The following is a 19,399-nucleotide window of genomic DNA, read 5'->3' as shown; positions in this document are numbered from 1 at the left end:
TCCAGGAATAATAATCATGCATGATTGTTTTAGTCAGCCTGTTAGTCCTTAGATTCTACTTTAGCTAGTCTTCTTTTGATTACAGGTATCTGGTTGTCTGCATCATATATTTCTACAACATTTAAGCCTAATTTTCATATCGTATCACTAATTGTTTCGTCATGCACATATTGATATTGTTTTCTCTAAAAATCTTTTAATCCACATGTTTTCATTTCCACTAAATGGAAGCACTACTCTTGCTTTTGCTTTAATGTCCAGCATTGTGCCATCTTCCATCTTTCTTACCTATCCTTGTAAATTCAAAATGAAATTGATGGGGATAACAACAACCAAAAAAAAAAAAAAAAAAAAAATAAATAAATTAGACTGGCATCAAAATTCCTGGATAAGATTTCTAAAGTAAGCGATGGTGTTCAATTTACATTGTGTTGTGAGTGCATAATCAGTTGCTATCTTGTTCGATTGTTAGCCAATTGTTCAGATTCATCTGTCATTTCATGGTAGTATAATGCACATATTTATTGTTTTTGCAAGATGAGTTGGTCCCAGTTATACCGGGTCTCCCCATACTCAAAGAATATGAGTTGTTGATGACTTGCAATAAAAAGAAAGAAGATTTTACATTCTTCTGCTTTCTTGCTATTATTTTGCAGGCTCTTGAAAGTAGTCCTCGGGAGCAACATTCTCTGCTAGAGCTGCATTCTCCTTCAGAACAGTGCTCTCCTCAAGAACAACAACAAATTGACTCGGATCTCTTTTCTTCAGATTTTGATGGGAGCTTTCTAGATGGTTTTTCAGATCTCGATAGCTCTGATGACGAGGTAGTTAATGTCTTGAATACTGCAGATGCCATTGGCGCTTTTTAATAAGAATCTCTATCCTCCACGCCACATGATATTATATTGTTTTGCAATCTTGATGGGAACTTCCACATTATTCTATAGGCTAGTACATCAATTTACATGGGATTATTGGTTCATGGCAATGCCACTTCACTTGCGTGGTATATGTGGACTTCACAGAAATTAATCAACTATTTTTGCAGGTAACTATCGATCCTACATCTGAGGCGGAGACAAAACTTATGTCCAACTTATGTCCTTGGTTAAAATGGGGTACAATGAATTGGAGGCTTCATTGGCAATAGAAAGATGCGGTATAACTTTATTTCTTTGAGAATTCTCATGTACAGATTTTTCTCTATGCTTTAATTCTTTTTGACGATTGTCTTGGCATTCTGTTAACTGCTATTTACTTATTTACTTGCTTTAGGTATATGCTTATCTTTAGCTCCAAACCAAACTCCAGAACTATAACTAGAACAACTTCGTTTAGGGTCTAAAAATCTAATTTCATCTTCAACACATCCAAAAAATATATTGGTTCCTTTCTGGGTAGTCAGGAATCAGGATCACAATCATGTAACTGGAATTGTATAGCAGGAGAATCTCGTGGAACTAGGCTACAATGGTTTTGATAGCATAAAAAAGGCCAGTGATTTTGGGGCCACAAAACTCCTTCCTAATATTATCTGTTGTTTAGTAGGAAATCCAACCAGGTTTACTAGTTTCTTTGACATGGACAATAAGCCACTTTCTGCTAGTTCAGCCAGTTGGTGATGCCATCCATCCTCAGTCTCTTTTTCAATTCTATATGTTGCTACCTGTCTCTTTTACTTGCTCCTGTTTTTCTCATTCAAATATTGCTGGTGTTGATTTGACTGATTTCATATCAGCATGCTCAAATTTCAATGGCAGAAGATGGCCATCTTCCCCTTGAAGAGATGGTATTGTTTGTCCTTCTTGCTGATATTCAATTTCTGGACTAAGAATCAGTTTATCTACACATTCCATGTCTGGTAAATTTTGACTGCTGGCTCAACTTTTGGTCATTTAAGTCATTTCATGGCATTTTTTGGGGCCCACGTGCTTACCACGTTACACATTTAACTGAGCCGTCAGCGAAATCTGACGGAAGTATCTCATCGATAGCAAAATATGAGTTCATGTATCACATTGGTGGCACTGAGAGTCCGGGTATCAACTTGGCCGATGCGCAAGAGTTGAGGCACTGATGATGCATTTTTGTCATAATAATAAACTGTAGTCGAGTATTTCTGCTTTTGCAAGTTCAAAGGAAATTGGCCAAAGGAAATCAAAACCTCCACCTAAAAGCAGCATCAAAACCCCAATTTTCCAATTCTCCAAATCTCAATCAAAACTCGAACTCAAGTATAGAAGCATGTAGAGCTTGACGAGCTGACCAACTTTTATGCCTGAATTGAAACAAGATATCACCGGAAAATACCCAGAAAATTGTCGGAAAACCATTGCAGCCTTCGAGCTTTATTTCTTCGTCTTAGGTCGTTTTTTGAATAAAAGAAGAGCGCAGGGAGGTAGCCGACATCGAGACGAAGCTGTCGACACCGGTGATATGCTGTAAAAATGGTCGGATGCCTGAGGAACTTCTCGCAAAACCGTCGTTTATTCTCTCATTCGATTCTCTCACCACAGAGACGTGAGGGACGACGAGGCGATTCTAACGCCGGTGGTCCGCCGCCTAAGATGGCCGGACGGTGGAGAGATGGCCGAGTCGACGTCGTAGCTATTCGACTCGGTCTTGGTCTTCTCTTTTGTCACTAATCTATCAAAGTATCAATGGATGAACAAAATTAGTTTTAGATGGAAGTGAATTGGTGTCCGGCGAAGACTGGGGTTTTGATGAACGGAGGAGCTATCAGCGAATGGGAGACTGGTGGCTGATGACGTTGTCAGGTAAGTAAGGAAATGGGGTGGCGGAGCTTGCAGCGGTTTGACTAGAAGAAGAAGAAGAAGAAGAAAAAAAATTAATTAACAAAAAAAAATTGGTCATTGCACTTTTTTTGGGGCCCGCGTGCTTGCCACGTCAGCAAATAGACGGAGCCATTAGAGATTTTTGACGGAAGTATCACGTTAATGTCAAAATACGTCTTTGGGTATCATATTGATACTTTTGAGAGTTCAGGTATCAAATTGGCCTTGGCAACATAATTTGAGGATGGTAACTGAACTTTTCTCTCTAAATAATTAGAAAACAGATTAAGATGATAAGAAACTTGGATTTCTAAAGGTGGGTGTCCTGAGTAATCCTTAAATACCTTAAATTGTTAGGTTCTAATTCTCATTTTATTTACACAACCATAGAACTGATCAGGAACCTTAATCTTGGTAGGAATTAAGGTAACATTTAATGGGGAAATTTCTGTACCATGAGCATTTAGTTAAATTTGAGCAACCATAACCTTTGATGCAGACCTTCATTTTAGAAACCATTTGCATGTGTGTCAGACTGTCAGCTTATACTTTGGGCTTAATATTTGTATAGTTTTGTACAATTTCGTTTAAGATTCAGTGGTTAATTTTGAGGCTAAAAACAGAGGTTTGTATTCTGTAGTTTTTGACCCAATTGCATTTTTATTGAAAACTGTACGTTTTGGTTGGGTATTTGAAGTTGGTGTCTTCATAAAAGTTGAAGTACATATATTAAACATCATTTCAGAAGAGTGCGTCTATTGCCACCCTACCATTTTTTAAGTTCACTCTACTAACATTTGAATTATTGAAAGACTATGTTATTCAAATGCAAAATAACTAATAAATATACAAATTCTCTAAATTCTAAATTTGTAAGAAAAACTAAATACTTAATCAATTTCTTAAATACAAAGGCTACTTAATTAATTTCCCAATGGATAACATTAATCTTTATTTTCACCGCCCAAATATGAATTTACTACTATTATTTCATTTTGTCTCTTTGTTCCCTTCTCATCGTTAATTTGTTATTCAATTCACAGAACTATTAATGTTTTTTTTTTTTGAAAGAAAGACGACAAACTATATTAAGTGATAACAGAAGGTTACATGGAGCGATTCAAAAGCATCGAAAGAAAACAATAAAGCATAACAAGATGCACAAACGCATCTATAATAAAGAAAAAACAATAAAGGATAATAAGATGCACAGACGCATCTAGAATAAAAGGTAACCAGGATGTGACTTGATGTCGAACGACATCGCTGCACTGCATATGTCACAAGAGCAGTGTAAATGTAATAGTAACCATAACCGTAACCGGTGATATAATCACCTAGGATAGGTGATTCACTCACCAGGAGTTTGAAAGTAACCGAGGGTGGTCAAAAACTCGAAAATTAGCAATCGAACTCCTAAGAACCAGAACCAATACCAGATCAATATGAGCAACTGTCTCGGATCCAAGATCCGGATTTGTAAGCGGCCAGGATCCCAAATACGGATCCAAATCCGGCCCAAGACCAAAGTCAAGTCTGCCAAAGCAGCCTTGACAAAAGCCCAAGCCCATTTGAATCTGATTTGGGCACCCAAGCTCATGGGCACCCTAGCACTTTGGGTACCCGAACCCTGCCGCACCCAAACACCACTGATCCAAGCTGCCGCGCGGTTATCCCCACCTGAATCCATCCGGGGCTCCACCAAAGCTTGATGGAAGAAAGCATTCCGGGGAAGGCAGCTGCGTAACAGACCTGGGAAACTCCTCAACATCGATTCTATCTGCAAATTTTGCCAGAGTCGGCCCGAATGCAGCCCCTCCAACCCTCGACGAAGAAGACCCAACCAGCGTTCCAACCTATCACGCTGGACGAGATCAGCCTCACCTTGTAACGATTCGGTGACAACGCTGTCTGATCGATCCGGTCTGGGCATGCCTCGAACATCCAAGCACAAACCAACCCGACCCACCTCACCAAATTTGAGACGCGCCCGCTGAGGCCTCGACGAACCATCGTTGTGAGCTGCCATCCACGATGATAGATAGGCTATCATCCTCAATACCGATCGAGTCGGCAAAGGGCACGCTGCCTCCACCTCAAAGCACGGAAGCGTCATTGGATAAAATGAGGAGGGGAGAAGAGAGTCCCCACTCCAAAGAGCTGACACCACAGAGGTGAAGGAATAGATCCCCATTGAACAAGGGGGAAGGTGCTGCAAAACCTCGCCCAAGGGCGGCGGCCACTCAACCCTAGCAGAGTACTGCTAGGTCTCATCCTAGAAAACTTTTTGTCTCAACTATTAATGTTAACTTCATCAAAATATTTGCAATACACTTTTTAAACACTGAAATTGAAAATTCAATATAAGAAAAAGCAAAATCATTCTCTTCTCTCTCTTTTTTTTTTTTTTTGAGAGAGAATGTGGGTATCAATCCATGCCATTAATATCAGAAGGTAGATAACATTTTGAAAAAATAGCTCACCCAAGAGTCGGAACAAGATTGAGCCATCCTTAGGGAGCCATGTGGCTAAAACCAAATAAAACAAGACAACTAGGACAACCTAATATGCAACATTACCCTGAAGCCAATAAGCTAAGAAGTAACCAGTAACTTGACACTACTAGAGAAAGATCCGGAATGAAACCAAGAACTAACCAATATTATTCATTGAACCCTAAGACCACCATATGCACCCCTAGAGAACAATGCAGAAGTAAAAGAAAAAAAAAAAACTAAACACAGCTAGATCTAAAAACCCCAAACATATTGGCCCAAAACACCAGCGCCCGCATGAAGACAGCCCAAGTAGGCCAACAAGAAGACACCCAAGCTGGCCCTGCACACTACCCTCGATCATGATCCGAACAAAGAAATACTAGGACTCCTGCAGTCAACCATCGCCTCTTGCACCATTCGGACGCTCGCCATCGCCTACCTCCACCTCGATCCAAACTAAACCCGTGCCGCACACAAGGTTTTAAGTTTCTCTGAAGCTGCCGAAATTGAAATTTCTGTAAATGTGAAGTATCGAAACGAAATTCATATGCTATATAATTTCCGTCAGGAGTTTCCCGAAATTTTCTGAAATTTTCCGTACATTTCCACGAAATTCTTAATTTCCGAAATATCTACACACAAATAATATATTTAAAAATTCACACCGAAATTTTGTCCAATGTGAAATTCGTTTGTCACTGACAAAATATGAAATTTTGATATATTTTTTTTCCAATCGAGTTGAATTGAATACAATAAATCCCTTTTGCTTTTATCTGCTACCAATCGTGAGGCGAATTATGGAAATGGCAGGGGAGTGGCAAATCGATCATGGCACTACAACCAATATACTAGTACGTGATGATCATACTACGTATCTTGGTGCAAATAGTGAATACAATTCTAGAGTTAGGGATACACAAGGAAGACGCAATAGCTATTTGTCTTTAAATGAGTTTGAATCACTTTCTTCAAGTCTTAGCTCAATGGACATGGGAACTCAATATAGTAACACTAACCCATTCCATTCTCATTATTCTCATCGTGAAATGAGTTCTAGCTCGGAAAGTACTTATGGAATTGGATCAAGCTCACAAGGTGGAAGCACATATGGCCTTTTTGGTCATTTGTCATCCCAAATGCCGTATGTTTCATACAATGAAACACCATATTGGGTAATTCCACAATATCTGATATATGGATTGCATGTGGGAAGAGATCAACACACATACATTACGCATGTGATGAAGTACCAAAATTATTTCCAAAATTCATATACTGGGGAGCAGTATTATATGATACTAAATGGGAGCAGTTCAAGCACATGGATTGGACCACATCGTAGTAGCTCTTATTACTAATACTTTATATTACTTTTATTGTACTTTATTTTCATTCACGGGGTTTTGGTATTACGTCCCCCCCTTCCGGTTGTATTAGTGAAAAAAGCGTGATGGTCAAGCCTTCCATCGGGTTCCAACCATAAAAAAAGAAAAAAAAAAAAAAAAAGTAAACCACATTCACATTATCAATATACATTACATTTATAATTATATATAGATAAAAATACTAGTTTAGCAACTTACTATAGTTTTAGTTAATTACTAGTCCATATTAAAATATTAAATATCACAATTCTATTATTTATGTATAATTTTGGAGTGCTTACATTGTAAATAGGTTTATTATAGGTTAGTTTAGTTTATTTATTTTTGAATAAAAAACAGTGCTCCATTCATTAATGCTTCAAGATTGTTTACAATCATAATTCAGAACATCCAGAATATATTCTGGTGCTTGATTCAGTTGATTGTACCAAACTGATCTAGTAGCTTCATATGCCATACCAGCTAGGCGATGGTCTACTCTATTACAAGTTCTAGGAGCATGCTGCATTGTGACATTAGGTAAAGCACATAGGGCCACTCGAACATCATCAATAAGAGCTGCTTCAACAATATGTGTATCTTGCGCATTTGCTATATTCTCAACTGCTTCAAGACAATTAGATTCAATGACTACATTACCAGTCTGTAAGGTTTGGAGTAGTGCCAGTCCCTCCTTGATAGCTAGGAGTTCTGTATGTTTTGCAGAAGCTACAGAGTTCACAGGGATTGTAAAAGCTGCAGGAAATCTACCTGTGTTGTCTCTGAGGACGCGTCCAACTCCACCTTGTGGAATGCTTGATAAGAAGCTGCCGTCCACATTTAGTTTCCAACTGCCCTCAGCTGGAGGTTGCCATGATGGTTTCGTGCGAACCACATTGGTCTTCTCTACCTTTCTAGCTTTGCAGAAATCATCTAACCAAGCCAAAGAACTCAACACCAACTCATGAGCAGATTGAGAAGTATTTTGCCACAGTTTATTATTTCTGTTTTTCCACAAAGACCATAGTACCATCATTAGTTTTCCAAACATATCTTGCTTGAGGTTTAATGCATGATCCAACATCCATCCCCGAAAATCAATATTTGGCAACCAGCTTCTGCCAAGATTGAAAGGAGGTGCTGTGAGGACTGAAATGGCAATCGGACATTGGCAGAAGACATGAAGAGTGTCTTCATACTTGTGTGTACATAGGAGGCAGTTGAGATCTCCGGTATAGCCCTTGGATTGAAGTTTTGCTCTAGTAGGCAGCAAATTACTACAAGCTCTCCAAATGCAGATTTTAACTTTCTCAGGTACTTGTGCTTTCCAAATATTCCTCCAAAGTTCTTGGAATGGATTGCCATGAGAGGTAGATGCTAGAACATTTTCAAGAACAGAAGCTCTAGCAATCCAATAAGCTGTTTTGACTGAATAAAAGCCTTTCTTTTCAAGACTCCAAATCAATTTATCTACCATGTTTTCGCGACTAAGAGGAATGCAAAGTACATGTTGTGCTATCTCAGGTGAAAAGATAGAATGAATGGCAGCATGTATCCATTCTCTAGTGCGGGAATCAATGAGATCAGAGACATACTCAAAAGTGCAATTCGGAGGCTTGTGAATCATAAATTATTGACAGTTTGGAATCCACTTATCCTGCCAAATGTTGACCTGTAATCCATTGCCTATACACCATTGTACTCCAGCTTTTAGCACAGGTCTTCCATTCAGGATGCTTCTCAAAGAGAATGATGGAGAGTTACCAACTTCTGCTTCCCAGAAAGAACAATTGGGATAATATCTAGCCTTATATAATTTAGCAATCAACAAGTCCGGGTTGGTTACCAACCTCCATCCTTGCTTGGCAAGCATTGCTAAATTATAAGCGTAGATGTTTTTAAAACCCATTCCACCTTCTAACTTTGTGAGACAGAGCTTCTCCCAGCTTCTCCAATGTATTTTTTTCTTTTCATCTGTATCACCCCAAAAAAATGAGGCACACAACAGGTGTATATCATCACACAAACCCTTAGGTAAGAGGTAACAATTCATGGCGTATAAAGGCATAGTTTGTGCTATTGCCTTAATTAAAATTTCTTTACCTGTTGCACTTAAAATCTTTGCTTTCCAACTGACTAACTTTTTGGTGAGCCTCTCTTTTATATAGTCGAAGATGGCTGTCTTTGACTTACCAACTCTTATAGGGAGTCCCAAGTACCCGTCATGCTCTTTCTCACACCGAACCCCTAAGATATTTGCCATTTCAGTTTGCATTGCCTGCTCCACATTGTTGCTAAAGACTACACTGCTTTTTTCAAAGTTCACTCTCGGCCCATAAGCTTTTTCATAAATGTCAAGAATCTTCCTATATTGCCTACATTCTTCTGCAGTAGCTGTCCCAAAGAGAATACTATCATCTGCAAAGAAGAGATGGTGAAGTGTAGGCGCTTCCGGACTCATTTTGAGGCCTTGGATGATATTTTGATGCACTGCACTGGAAATTAAAGCTGACAGACCTTCACTACAAAGAATAAACAAATAGGGTGATAAAGGATCACCCTGTCTGATGCCTCTAGTTGGTACAATCTGTGGGGTTGGCTCACCTTGTATAAGTATGGAGTACCTAATAAAGGTGACACAATTCATGATAATTTGGATCCATTGAGAAGCAAAACCCAACTTTGTCAAAATAGCATAAATAAAAGACCAGTCTAGTATGTCATATGCCTTAATTATATCAAGTTTCAAGGAGAAGAAACGTGTTTCCTGCTGCCTTAGCTTGTACATAAAGTGAGCTGCCTCAGTTGCAACAAGCGTGTTGTCTGATATCAAACGGCCTGGCACATACGCACTTTTTAAAGGAGAAATAATTTCCGGTAACCATACCTTTAACCTGTTAGCTACAACTTTTGAGCTGATTCTGCATATGACATTGCACAATGCAATAGGCCTAAAGTGCGTTGCATCGTTAGGATCTGTGATTTTTGGTATCAAACACAAGTGTGTGAAGTTTGATTCTGGCCACATCTCTCCCTTCTCCAAAAGGATTCTGACAGCTAAACAAACATCCTCACTCATGACACTCCAATATTTTTGAAAGAAGAAAGGTGACATTCCATCTGGCCCTGGACTTTTGGATGGATGCATCTGAAAAAGAGCAACCTTGATTTCTTCATCTGTGTAGCAACTAAGCAGTGCATCATTCATCTACTGTGTAACTTTACAAGGAGTGGCATTAACCACAGTCTCAATTGCCCCCTCATGCACCTGTTCAGCCGAAAAAACCTTCTGAAAATATAACATAAGCAAGCGTTGTATCCCACTGGGCGCATTCTGCCAAGTTCTATGCTCATCTGTAAGGCCTTTGATAGTATTTATAATCGTTCTATTGCTTGCTTTTCTATGAAAGTAAGCTCAGTTTATGTCTCCATCTTTCAACCATAAAACCTTGGATCTCTGTCGCCAATATTTCTCCTGGAAAGAAAGTAATTGGCTATAACAAACATAAAGGTGTCTTTGCTCTTCATATGATTGTAACAAATAAGGTTGCCTCATAGGATCATTGAGCTTTTCTTGGATCACACGCATTTCAGTTTTCTGCTGATTGAAGTCATGTTGATGCCAATCCATTAACCTTCTCCCGCACATTTAATCTTCTGACCTAGTTGTTGGAACGCATTACCTGTGATAGATGCTGCCCATTCTTGCTAAATGATTTGCATAAAGTCATCTCTGCCAAACCAACTCTCTTCAAAACGAAAACGCCGTTTGGTTTTTCCACATTGCTGCCTTTCAATGCAAACCTCAATCAAAAGAGGACAATGATCAGACTCAGAAGGGCTTAGAGTGATAACTCGACTCTAAGGAAATCTGTTGCGCTATTGAATGGTTTGAAAACTTTGATCAAGCCTTTCTTTTGTGTATCTGTTGAACCATGTATATCTTCGTCCAACATAGTCCATGTCAATAAGACCACAAGATGCCATTGTTCTTCGAAGCTTTGCCATTGCCGCAAGAGCACGAGGAGGTCCACCAGATTTGTCATTGCTAGACATAACTTCGTTAAAATCTCCAGCCATTAACCATGGCAGCGGACAGCCCTGCTCAGCTAGAGTATGGATAAGCTGCCATGTTCGATCTCTCCCTCCTTTGGAAGCAACTCCATAAATGCCGGTAAAACGCCAAAGGTCCGTTCCCGGTTTGCCAATTACAGCATCGATGTGATTTGGAGAATGAGTACGTATGTCCACGTGAGTCTCTTCGTTCCATAGGATGGCAAGTCCTTGAGATTCTTGCTCATGGGGGACGCAAAAGCTGTCCTTGAAGCCAAGCTTATGCGTGAGGGAGTCAATGACATTTTTCTGTGCTAGGGTTTCCGAGAGAAAGATAAGAGTAGGCTTCTTTGCTAACACCAAATCCACAAGCGCACGTTGAGTTTCAGTATTAACAATTCCTTTACAATATGTTGCGTTGAAGCATCTTGAAAACGATGGGTTTGTGCCTTCACAAGCACGGCTTTGGTGGTTGCACGAAGTAGGAGCGGCGTCCTTAGGGTTTCCTAGGTTAGTTTAGTTTATGTAAAAGTTTCATTCAAAAATATTATTTTATAAATGCAATTAATGTGATTTCTTTATTTTTAACCGAAATTTCCACCGAAATCAAAATTTGAAGTATTGAAATCGAAACCGAAACTGAAATTTGAAACCTTGGCCGCACAACAAAATTGAAGCCAAACAACTAGAGCATTCCCGCGACCCCACGACCATGAAGGACCTCAGCATAACCGGCAAATTTCCCTCCTCCATCATGCAATCCCCTCGTGCACGACCACGCATGCACCATCATCTCACGAACCACATTATACCAAGGCGCCAAAGCATTTATTTTCCCCCAACTCCCACCCCAGTAGGGATGGAAGAGCAACGCTGATCGAGGGCAAGAAGACGCACCGCTAGACAAAGTAGAAGATGAAGATGATGGCTGTGTCCTAGGAGAGATTTCATTTTTTTTTTTTTTTGAGGGAAATGAAAGACTAATTCATTGATTGAGGATCATTACAATCATAGATTAAGCTAGCCTCTACAGACAGAGGAATACATGAAAAGAAGTCTATTTGAAAATCAGCATATTTGGCATCTTGAGCCAAGATGTGAGCCACCCCATTGGCTTGCCTTCCGACCTGAACGACTCGAGCTCCCTGTGCTTCGTGCAACAAGATCCGCAGGTCGGCCAACAGAAATCCCAAGTCCGAAAAATCCAGCGAGGAAGAGGAAAGTGCAGACACCAGATCCAAGCAGTCAGTCTCCACTATTAAAGGTGTAAGATAATGATCAATAGCGAGCTGCACTCCCAACACCAAAGCTAGAAGTTCCGCATGTCGAGCCGAGTTAGCAGTCAGAATAGTGTGTCGAAATCCATGGAGAAACGCCCCGTTATGGTCGCGGAACACCCCACCTAAGCCTGCCCGACACGACGTGTGATCATAGCCAGCGTCAACATTCAATTTCACAAAGCCTACTGGGGGTTTCTTCCACTTAGAAACCAACCTACTAACCAAACCCAAACGGGGGGTCATGTGAGCAGCTTTATAATCTTCAAACCAACCCAAAACCATCGGTACAATCTGGGATGCTTCCTTAAAGTCACCTTCCCAAACCTTGGCATTCCTATTCCTCCAAGTTGCCCAAAGAATCATAAGTGTAGAAGCAAAAAACTGAGGGGTTGACAAAGAGACAAACGAAAGCCAATCTGTAACAGTTGTGGGACTCGAAACTAATGGCAAGTTGGCTCCCTGAAGCAAACTTGTAGCATGGGGACAATCACGAACTGCATGGATAGGAGTCTCAACTTCTTCATCGCAGAGTGGGCATTGGGTATCCAAATCAATACCACGTTCGCTAAGCCTACTCCGAGTAGGAAGAACATTAGAAACTGCTTTCCATGCACAAACCTTGACGCTACCCGGAACTGTAGAGTTCCATAACCGATGCCAAAGAGAAGCACTTGGATTAGGTGTAGTAGAATGATCAGTGAGAATCCGATTCCGGGCTACATGGTAGGCGGATTTAACCGTAAACTGACCTCTCTTGTCACCACCCCAAATCCACCTATCTTCATGGTTCCGGGGACTAAGAGGAATAGCGAGAATCTTCTGCACAATGTGAATAGGAAATAATTCCGTTAATAAAGCAGAATTCCACACACCTGGAGATTCAAAGAGATCAGCCACAAGAGTTACTCTGTCCGAGGAGTAGGCAGTCAAATCCTCATCCAACAACCACGGGTCCAGCCATATATTGGTAGATAAACCATTCCCAATATGCCTTTTGATGCCAGTTCTAAGAATGTCTCTGCCTTGCAAGATGCTTCTCCATGCATAAGATGGTTGGGAGCCAAGAGAAGCCTCCCAGAAATTACTCTGAGGAAAATAAAGAGCTTTGAGAAGTTGACCAATCAAAGAGTTCAGATTTTGAATTAGCCGCCAACCTTGTTTTGCTAACATGGCTAAATTGAAAGCAAAAAGGTGCCTAAAACCCATACCACCCATACTTTTAGGTTTACAAAGTTCATCCCAAGCACGCCAATGCATGGCGTTCTTCGCATCAGTGTTGCCCCACCAAAACTGGGCACACAATTGATGGAGTTCCTGAATGAGATTCTGAGGAAGTAGATAGAAATTCATAGTATACAATGGTAACGCCTGGGCTACCACTTTAATAAGGATTTCTCTACCTGCAGCACTTAGTAATTTGGATCTCCACCCAGTCAATTTCTTAGACAAATTATCTTTAATATAAGCAAAGGTATCGGATTTGGACCTGCCAACAAGAGTCGGAATCCCCTAAATACTTGTCATGCTTGTCCACCACCTGAACCCCAAGAGCCTGGGCCATACTAACCCTCAAGTGCGGCAGAACGCTTCCACTGAAAACCACATTGCTCTTTTGTAAATTCACTTGTTGTCCCGAAGCTTTTTCATAAATGTTGAGCACGTTCCGGATCATTAAACAATCTTGGGTTGTAGCATAAGAGTAGAGCATACTATCATCTGCAAACAAGAGATGACTAATAGAAGGAGCCCCATCACAAACTCGCAACCCCTGCCACTGCCCATTAGAAATCGCATGCGAAATAAGAGCAGACAAGCCCTCTGCACATAGTAGAAATAGGTAGGGAGACAATGGATCGCCCTGCCTTAATCCTCTCTGCGGTGTAACATAACCTCTAGGTGTACCATTAATAAGGAAAGAGAAGCGTACCGTAGATAAACACGACATAATCAGTGCCACCCACTGCTCAGCAAACCCCATTTTTATCATGATACGCTGCAAAAAGCCCCATTCCAATCTATCATAGGCTTTACTGATGTCCAGCTTAAGGGCCAAAAAACCTTCTTGACCACGACTCAATTTGTGCATGTAATGAGCTAGTTCTGACGCCACTAAAGTGTTATCAGAGATAAGACGATTAGGGACAAAAGCACTCTGCTGGGGGGAAATAATGTCAGGCAAAAAACTCTTGAGCCTATTGGCAATAACCTTGGAAGCTATCTTGTAAATAACGTTGCATAAAGCAATTGGCCGGAGATGGGACATATTCACCACTTCTTTGATCTTAGGAATGAGAGCAACATAAGTGTAATTCAAATCAGGGGGAATTTCAGAAAGAGTTAACATCGAGATCACCGCATTACTAACTTCATGGCCAACCAAATCCCAGTACTTCTGAAAAAAGAAAGGTGAAAAACCATCTGGACCCGGTGCTTTCGAAGGATGCATTTGAAACAAAGAAATTCGAACTTCTTCCGAACTATAAGGAGCCAATAGAAGAGCATTCATCTCCGCAGAAACTCGGGGTTCAATGGTCTGAAGAACCAAGTCCTGAGCCTCCACATCCGAGGGTTGGGAACTAAATATATCCTGAAAATACTCCAACACAACCCCATCAATTCCAACCTTGGACTCCTGCCATATTCCACTAGCATCAAAAAGGCCCTTAATCTTGTTTCTTTGTCTTCTGTTTGATGCTTTCTTGTGAAAAAACCGGGAATTCCGGTCACCCTCCTTAAGCCAAATAGCTCGAGAACGTAAAGCTTATAAAGCTTCTCATAGTTGCAAACGAATATCTTTTACTTGAGAGATTTCATAAAGCATATAAACTATAATCAACCCTGCACGATATCAAGCAAAGAAACAGTAATCTTTTATATGCTTTATTTTACTACACCTTGAATCTTCAAGAATATCTTTTACATAGTTGCAAACGAATACTGTTATCCTGGTTTCAGAAAGTATTTTATCCAAGTCAAGGAATTAAATTATATCTTGCTTTTTACAGTTAAAGTTTTCTCTTTATTATGGTACTTATTCATTTTGTGTTTAACTTGGACAGCTTGGAAACTTTTGCACTGGGCTGAACATACATATAGAGAAATGGTACGTGTTTTTTGTTTAAGTTCTTGTATTCATTCATTTCTTTTAGTCCCTGGTTAATATTTAGGTGCTCACTCTTCAATTTGAAATTTATTATATTGTTGTTATTGAAGGATATTCTAATAGTAATAAGAAAGTAAAATAAATGACTAGTTTGCGGAGCTGCGGCAATGACATGCTTAATGACAACGTTTTGTGAAATTGTAGTGTGTTTTGGCAATTTTCAAGGTTAATTGAATGTAATGAAAACCAGGACTTTTAGGGTGAATGTGGGTAGGCAGTGCTTGCAGGGTTATTTCATAATAGGCATTGTTGTGGCCCTTGTTGGCTTTGGTCTCTTTTAAATTTAAATTGCCTTTTCTTCTGAATGTGGACTGCAGGTAGTGTTTCTTTGGCTCTTTGGTATAAGGTCTGCCTAGCTATATTTGTTAATTGTATTGCTGGTTCACTCTGGTTATAATGCTTGAGTGAACCCTCATTGGACTAAATGCTTAAGCTTTGTGTATGTAAAAATTATAGTATTTGCAAGTTCATGTACGTCTTTATTTCTCATTTATGTTTATATATCCTGTTAAGGATGGAAATACATCTCAGGTAGGCGGTGATGATGTTGACTGGGATACTGAAGATGAGCTTGAGATTGAAACTTCACTTTATCTTCTTCAGGTAATCGGGCTCTGGGGAGGTAAACACATAATCTGACGTGCAGATTTATATTTCTGTGGAGATTGACAATATAAATCTATTATGTGATAAGTTCATTGGGGCAAAATGAAATACTGGCTTGCTTTGTATGTTATCAACTGTGCAAAGTGTTTCTTCACTGGATATTCTTGAAAACACTGCATCTAATTAACTAGTACAATGCATACGGATGATATTCAGGTTTCTTCCATTTTTTTTAATATTTTTTTTATAGAGATCTAAGCATTCCAAGGTACAAGTAACAGAATTGGACGTGACTATGGCTCATTAGGTGTCATAACGAAGTTTCTTGTCTGTAGATTATTGGCTTTTTTCTTTTATTCTTTTTCCTCGAAAAGCAGTGATTGAATATCTCAAATATCAAAGATGTATCTATGGTTTTGGTGCTTTTGCTTCCACAAAATTGTTATCCACCTTTTCGGTTTTAGCGGAAAGATTTCAAAATTCACGCTGGCATCCTATAATCTCATGCTATGGTTCAAAGTTTAGCTGAGACTACATGAGTGGAATTAAGGTATGGGAAGGTTGGATCCAAGGTTGAACTAGAAGTATTGCATTCTATTCTACCCAACCAAACTGTAACACCCTATGGAATTCATAATGATTACTTTCTTTTTCCCATCATAGTTTCTGTTCATCTAATTGTGTTTTGACTAATTTCGTTTCCCTGAGCACACTATCGTCCTCTTTTGTCTAGTTACTTTTCATGACTTCAATGAACTTGCAAACATACACAATTAATGTGTATGCACAAAAATATACATGTATGGTTGCCAAAACCATCCCAGAACATGGTATGAGCACTGGACCATTTCATTCCAGTGCAAGTTTTTACTTGAAATGCTTCAGTTTAACCCTGCCCCTATTTAACACACTGGTTTGATGAGAATATTCAGGACTTGAAGATGCAGATTCAATTCTTGAAACCCTCCTCTTATATAACGTGAGTACTAGCTAGACTTCATTTGCCAATGCTTTCTTTGATGAAGATAACTTCAGAATTTCTTCCACCATTTCACACTAATAAGATCCTTACAGAGACAGTTAACTTCTCAGAAACCCTAGCGAGATTCTCTCTCGACCCTAGCGACTCTCTCTACAACCTCAGTGCCCCAGACGGCAGCCTTGCCATCTCTCAACGCCTCCCAATCCCTCTTCCATGGCTTCTATCGACACTGTGACTGTTAGCTTCGCCGCCTCTCTGGCACTTGCTGACGGCGGAACTGCTCTGGATCTGGGGAGGATTGGAGGAGGGCCTGTTCGCAGGTCTTCTCAATCCTTTCTTCTTGGGAAGAAGCCGCTCACTCGTAAACCAGTCGATCCCTCTGCTTTCAAATCTCACTTTTGTTAAGAGTATAGGGTCAAAGTAGAAATGGTCAACATCAAGTTAGTATAAATAGGAACTTTGCTTTACTGTAGGGATGTCATCTTTGTAAAACTACCTTGAATTTCCAATAATCAGTTTTTCCCTTTCTCTCTCTCTTCTTCTTCTTCTTCTTCTTCTTCATTCTCAATAGCCTCCATAGCTTTTCTTCTAGATTTCTTCAGCTTTAACAATTTCAACATGGTATCAAAGCCCATGGAGGCCTGACCATCGCTCACCGCCATTTTTTTTTCCGCTGCTATCTGTATCAGTTCGCCAATCTCATTCATACTCTTAGATCTTCTCTGTTTGTCTTCAATTCAAGGAAAGGTATTCATGAATCGAGATTTTGGGGCTATTCATAATCTTCTTGAGCAATTTTGATGCTACAATTAGTGGGTCTTTGTGATAATTGAAGAAAAATTTCATCAAGATTCAATCTTTTAGATCAATTAAGTTCTGAAGAAATGGCGTCTCCTTGTCAAACTTGCAATACTATCTCAGTCCGATTGGATGAGACCAACTACCCGACTTGGGTCTTTCAGATGCAACATCACCTTAGAGGTCATGGTCTCTTAAAGTTTGTGGATGGCTCTCATCCATGTCCACCTCAATTTCTTGTTATTGATGATGGCTCTCTCAAGAATAACTCCGTTGCTCGAGAAAAATGGATGGAGCAAGATAGTTCTGCTATTTCTCTGATTATCATTGCACTCTCTCCGGACGCTCTTACTTTAGTCGTTGGTTGTCTGACATCAATGGAGGTATGGCTTACTCTTAAACAAAGATATGCTAGTACTTCAGAGTTGCATATTATGAAATTAAAGTCTACGTTGCAAAGTATTCAGAAGGGTTCCGACTGTATAGAAAAATATTTGCTGAAATTTAAGAGTGCTAGAGATCAATTAGCTTCTGTTGGTGTTACAATATCAGATCAAGATGTTAAAGGTTTGATTCTTGCCGGTCTTCCTATTGAATATGGTCCCACTAGACAGATTATCAGAGGCAAAAATGATATTGAAATGGAGGAAGTTAGGTGTTTGTTATTATCTGCTGAGTATGAGATTGAATTAAAGCATAATGCTTTGTCATTATCCTCTCTTGCTGCTATGATTGCACAAAATATTCTTGCCAATTCCTCACCTACCTATATGATGAATAATGCCTCAGCTAGCAATACATCTGATTTCCTGTCATCTCAATTTAGTCAACAAAGTAGCTGTTTTGCTCAACCCACTGGATTTATTGCTCAAAATGGTGAAAGTGTGCAGCTGCCTTATGATGGATATGGGAATGGTGGACTTCAACATAATGGAGCATTCAATCTTAGAGGATTTCAACAAACTGCAAGTGTTCAGCAAAAACACAATTTTCAACCCAATAGAGGACTAATGCAGCAACATGACTTCTCACATCAAAACTTCTCCCCACATGTGAGCTACACTAATAGTGAGAATTACTCCCAGCAAAGCTATTCTGATAACAATGGCAAGAACAGCTTCAGTAGACCACACATCAGCAACAACAAAAGTTACAACACCGGTCAAAGTTACTCGGGCTCAGTTGTTTGTCAGATTTGTGAAAAACCGGGGGGAATGCAAGTACTCTATGGTGGTCCTCAAGTGCAGGGCTACTCTCAGATTCCTGTAACAAGAGAAGATGACAATGGCAGTGAAACCAATATTGAAAATACTCAAAATGTTTCACAGGACGAGTATGTGAGTACAAGTAAAGAAAAACAGGAAGTGGTTTCAAAGGAGGTTTCTAAGGAGAAGGTTGAGTCTGAAAGTGAGAATGGTGATGAGGGAAATCAGCCAGAGAAGTTTATGGAGGAGAGCTCTGATGAAAAAGACACTTTTCCATTTGAACTTTGCTTGCCTGATGAGGATAGCTTAATTACAGTGGTTGATTACAAGGATATGGTTGAGCGAAATCAAGTCAAAGCTGATGGAGTAAGCCTAAGTGCAGCAGTTGATAGTTCTAGTAAGCCGATGGACTCAAAAATTGGAATCCAAGATGCAAACTCTTCTCAGGTCTACAAAAGTGAAGCCATTAATGACGTTAGTGATATGAGCAGCTCCAGTAGTATGAGCAATGACATGTACAAGCCCCACAAGGTGAATGGTGTAAGATGGGAAGCGATTCAAGCTGTCCGAGATCATGATGGGATGCTGGGTTTGAATCATTTCAAGTTGTTGAACAGTAAACACAATACTCAAGGAGTTGGGTTGTCACATC

General features: G+C 39.8%; 2 protein-coding genes across 26 annotated transcripts in view; one reads left to right on the top strand and one right to left on the bottom strand.

Annotated features, from left to right (window-relative positions):
• Positions 1-19,399, top strand: part of LOC112182261 (TMV resistance protein N) — a 34,933-nt gene that overhangs the window by 11,140 nt on the left and 4,394 nt on the right. For 11 of the 25 annotated variants that reach the window (XM_040513210.1, XM_040513233.1, XM_040513220.1 and 8 more), the window contains 4 exons: positions 657-824; positions 1,049-1,159; positions 15,053-15,096; positions 15,670-15,759. The gene's annotated coding sequence lies outside the window, so the exon portion shown is untranslated. The other 14 variants (XM_040513239.1, XM_040513235.1, XM_024320707.2 and 11 more) reach the window with 12 other exon arrangements.
• LOC112200370 lies at positions 10,540-17,406 on the bottom strand. The gene is made up of 4 exons (XM_040518916.1): positions 17,401-17,406; positions 13,480-14,724; positions 11,720-13,319; positions 10,540-11,066 (listed from the first exon to the last, which is right to left on the bottom strand). The coding sequence occupies exons 1-4, from the start codon at positions 17,404-17,406 to the stop codon at positions 10,540-10,542; spliced, it is 3,378 nt and encodes a 1,125-aa protein (XP_040374850.1).

Source organism: Rosa chinensis, chromosome 1 (assembly GCF_002994745.2).
Source record: "Rosa chinensis cultivar Old Blush chromosome 1, RchiOBHm-V2, whole genome shotgun sequence".
Classification (NCBI taxonomy): domain Eukaryota; kingdom Viridiplantae; phylum Streptophyta; class Magnoliopsida; order Rosales; family Rosaceae; genus Rosa; species Rosa chinensis.
This window is presented reverse-complemented; position numbering and strand designations above follow the sequence as displayed.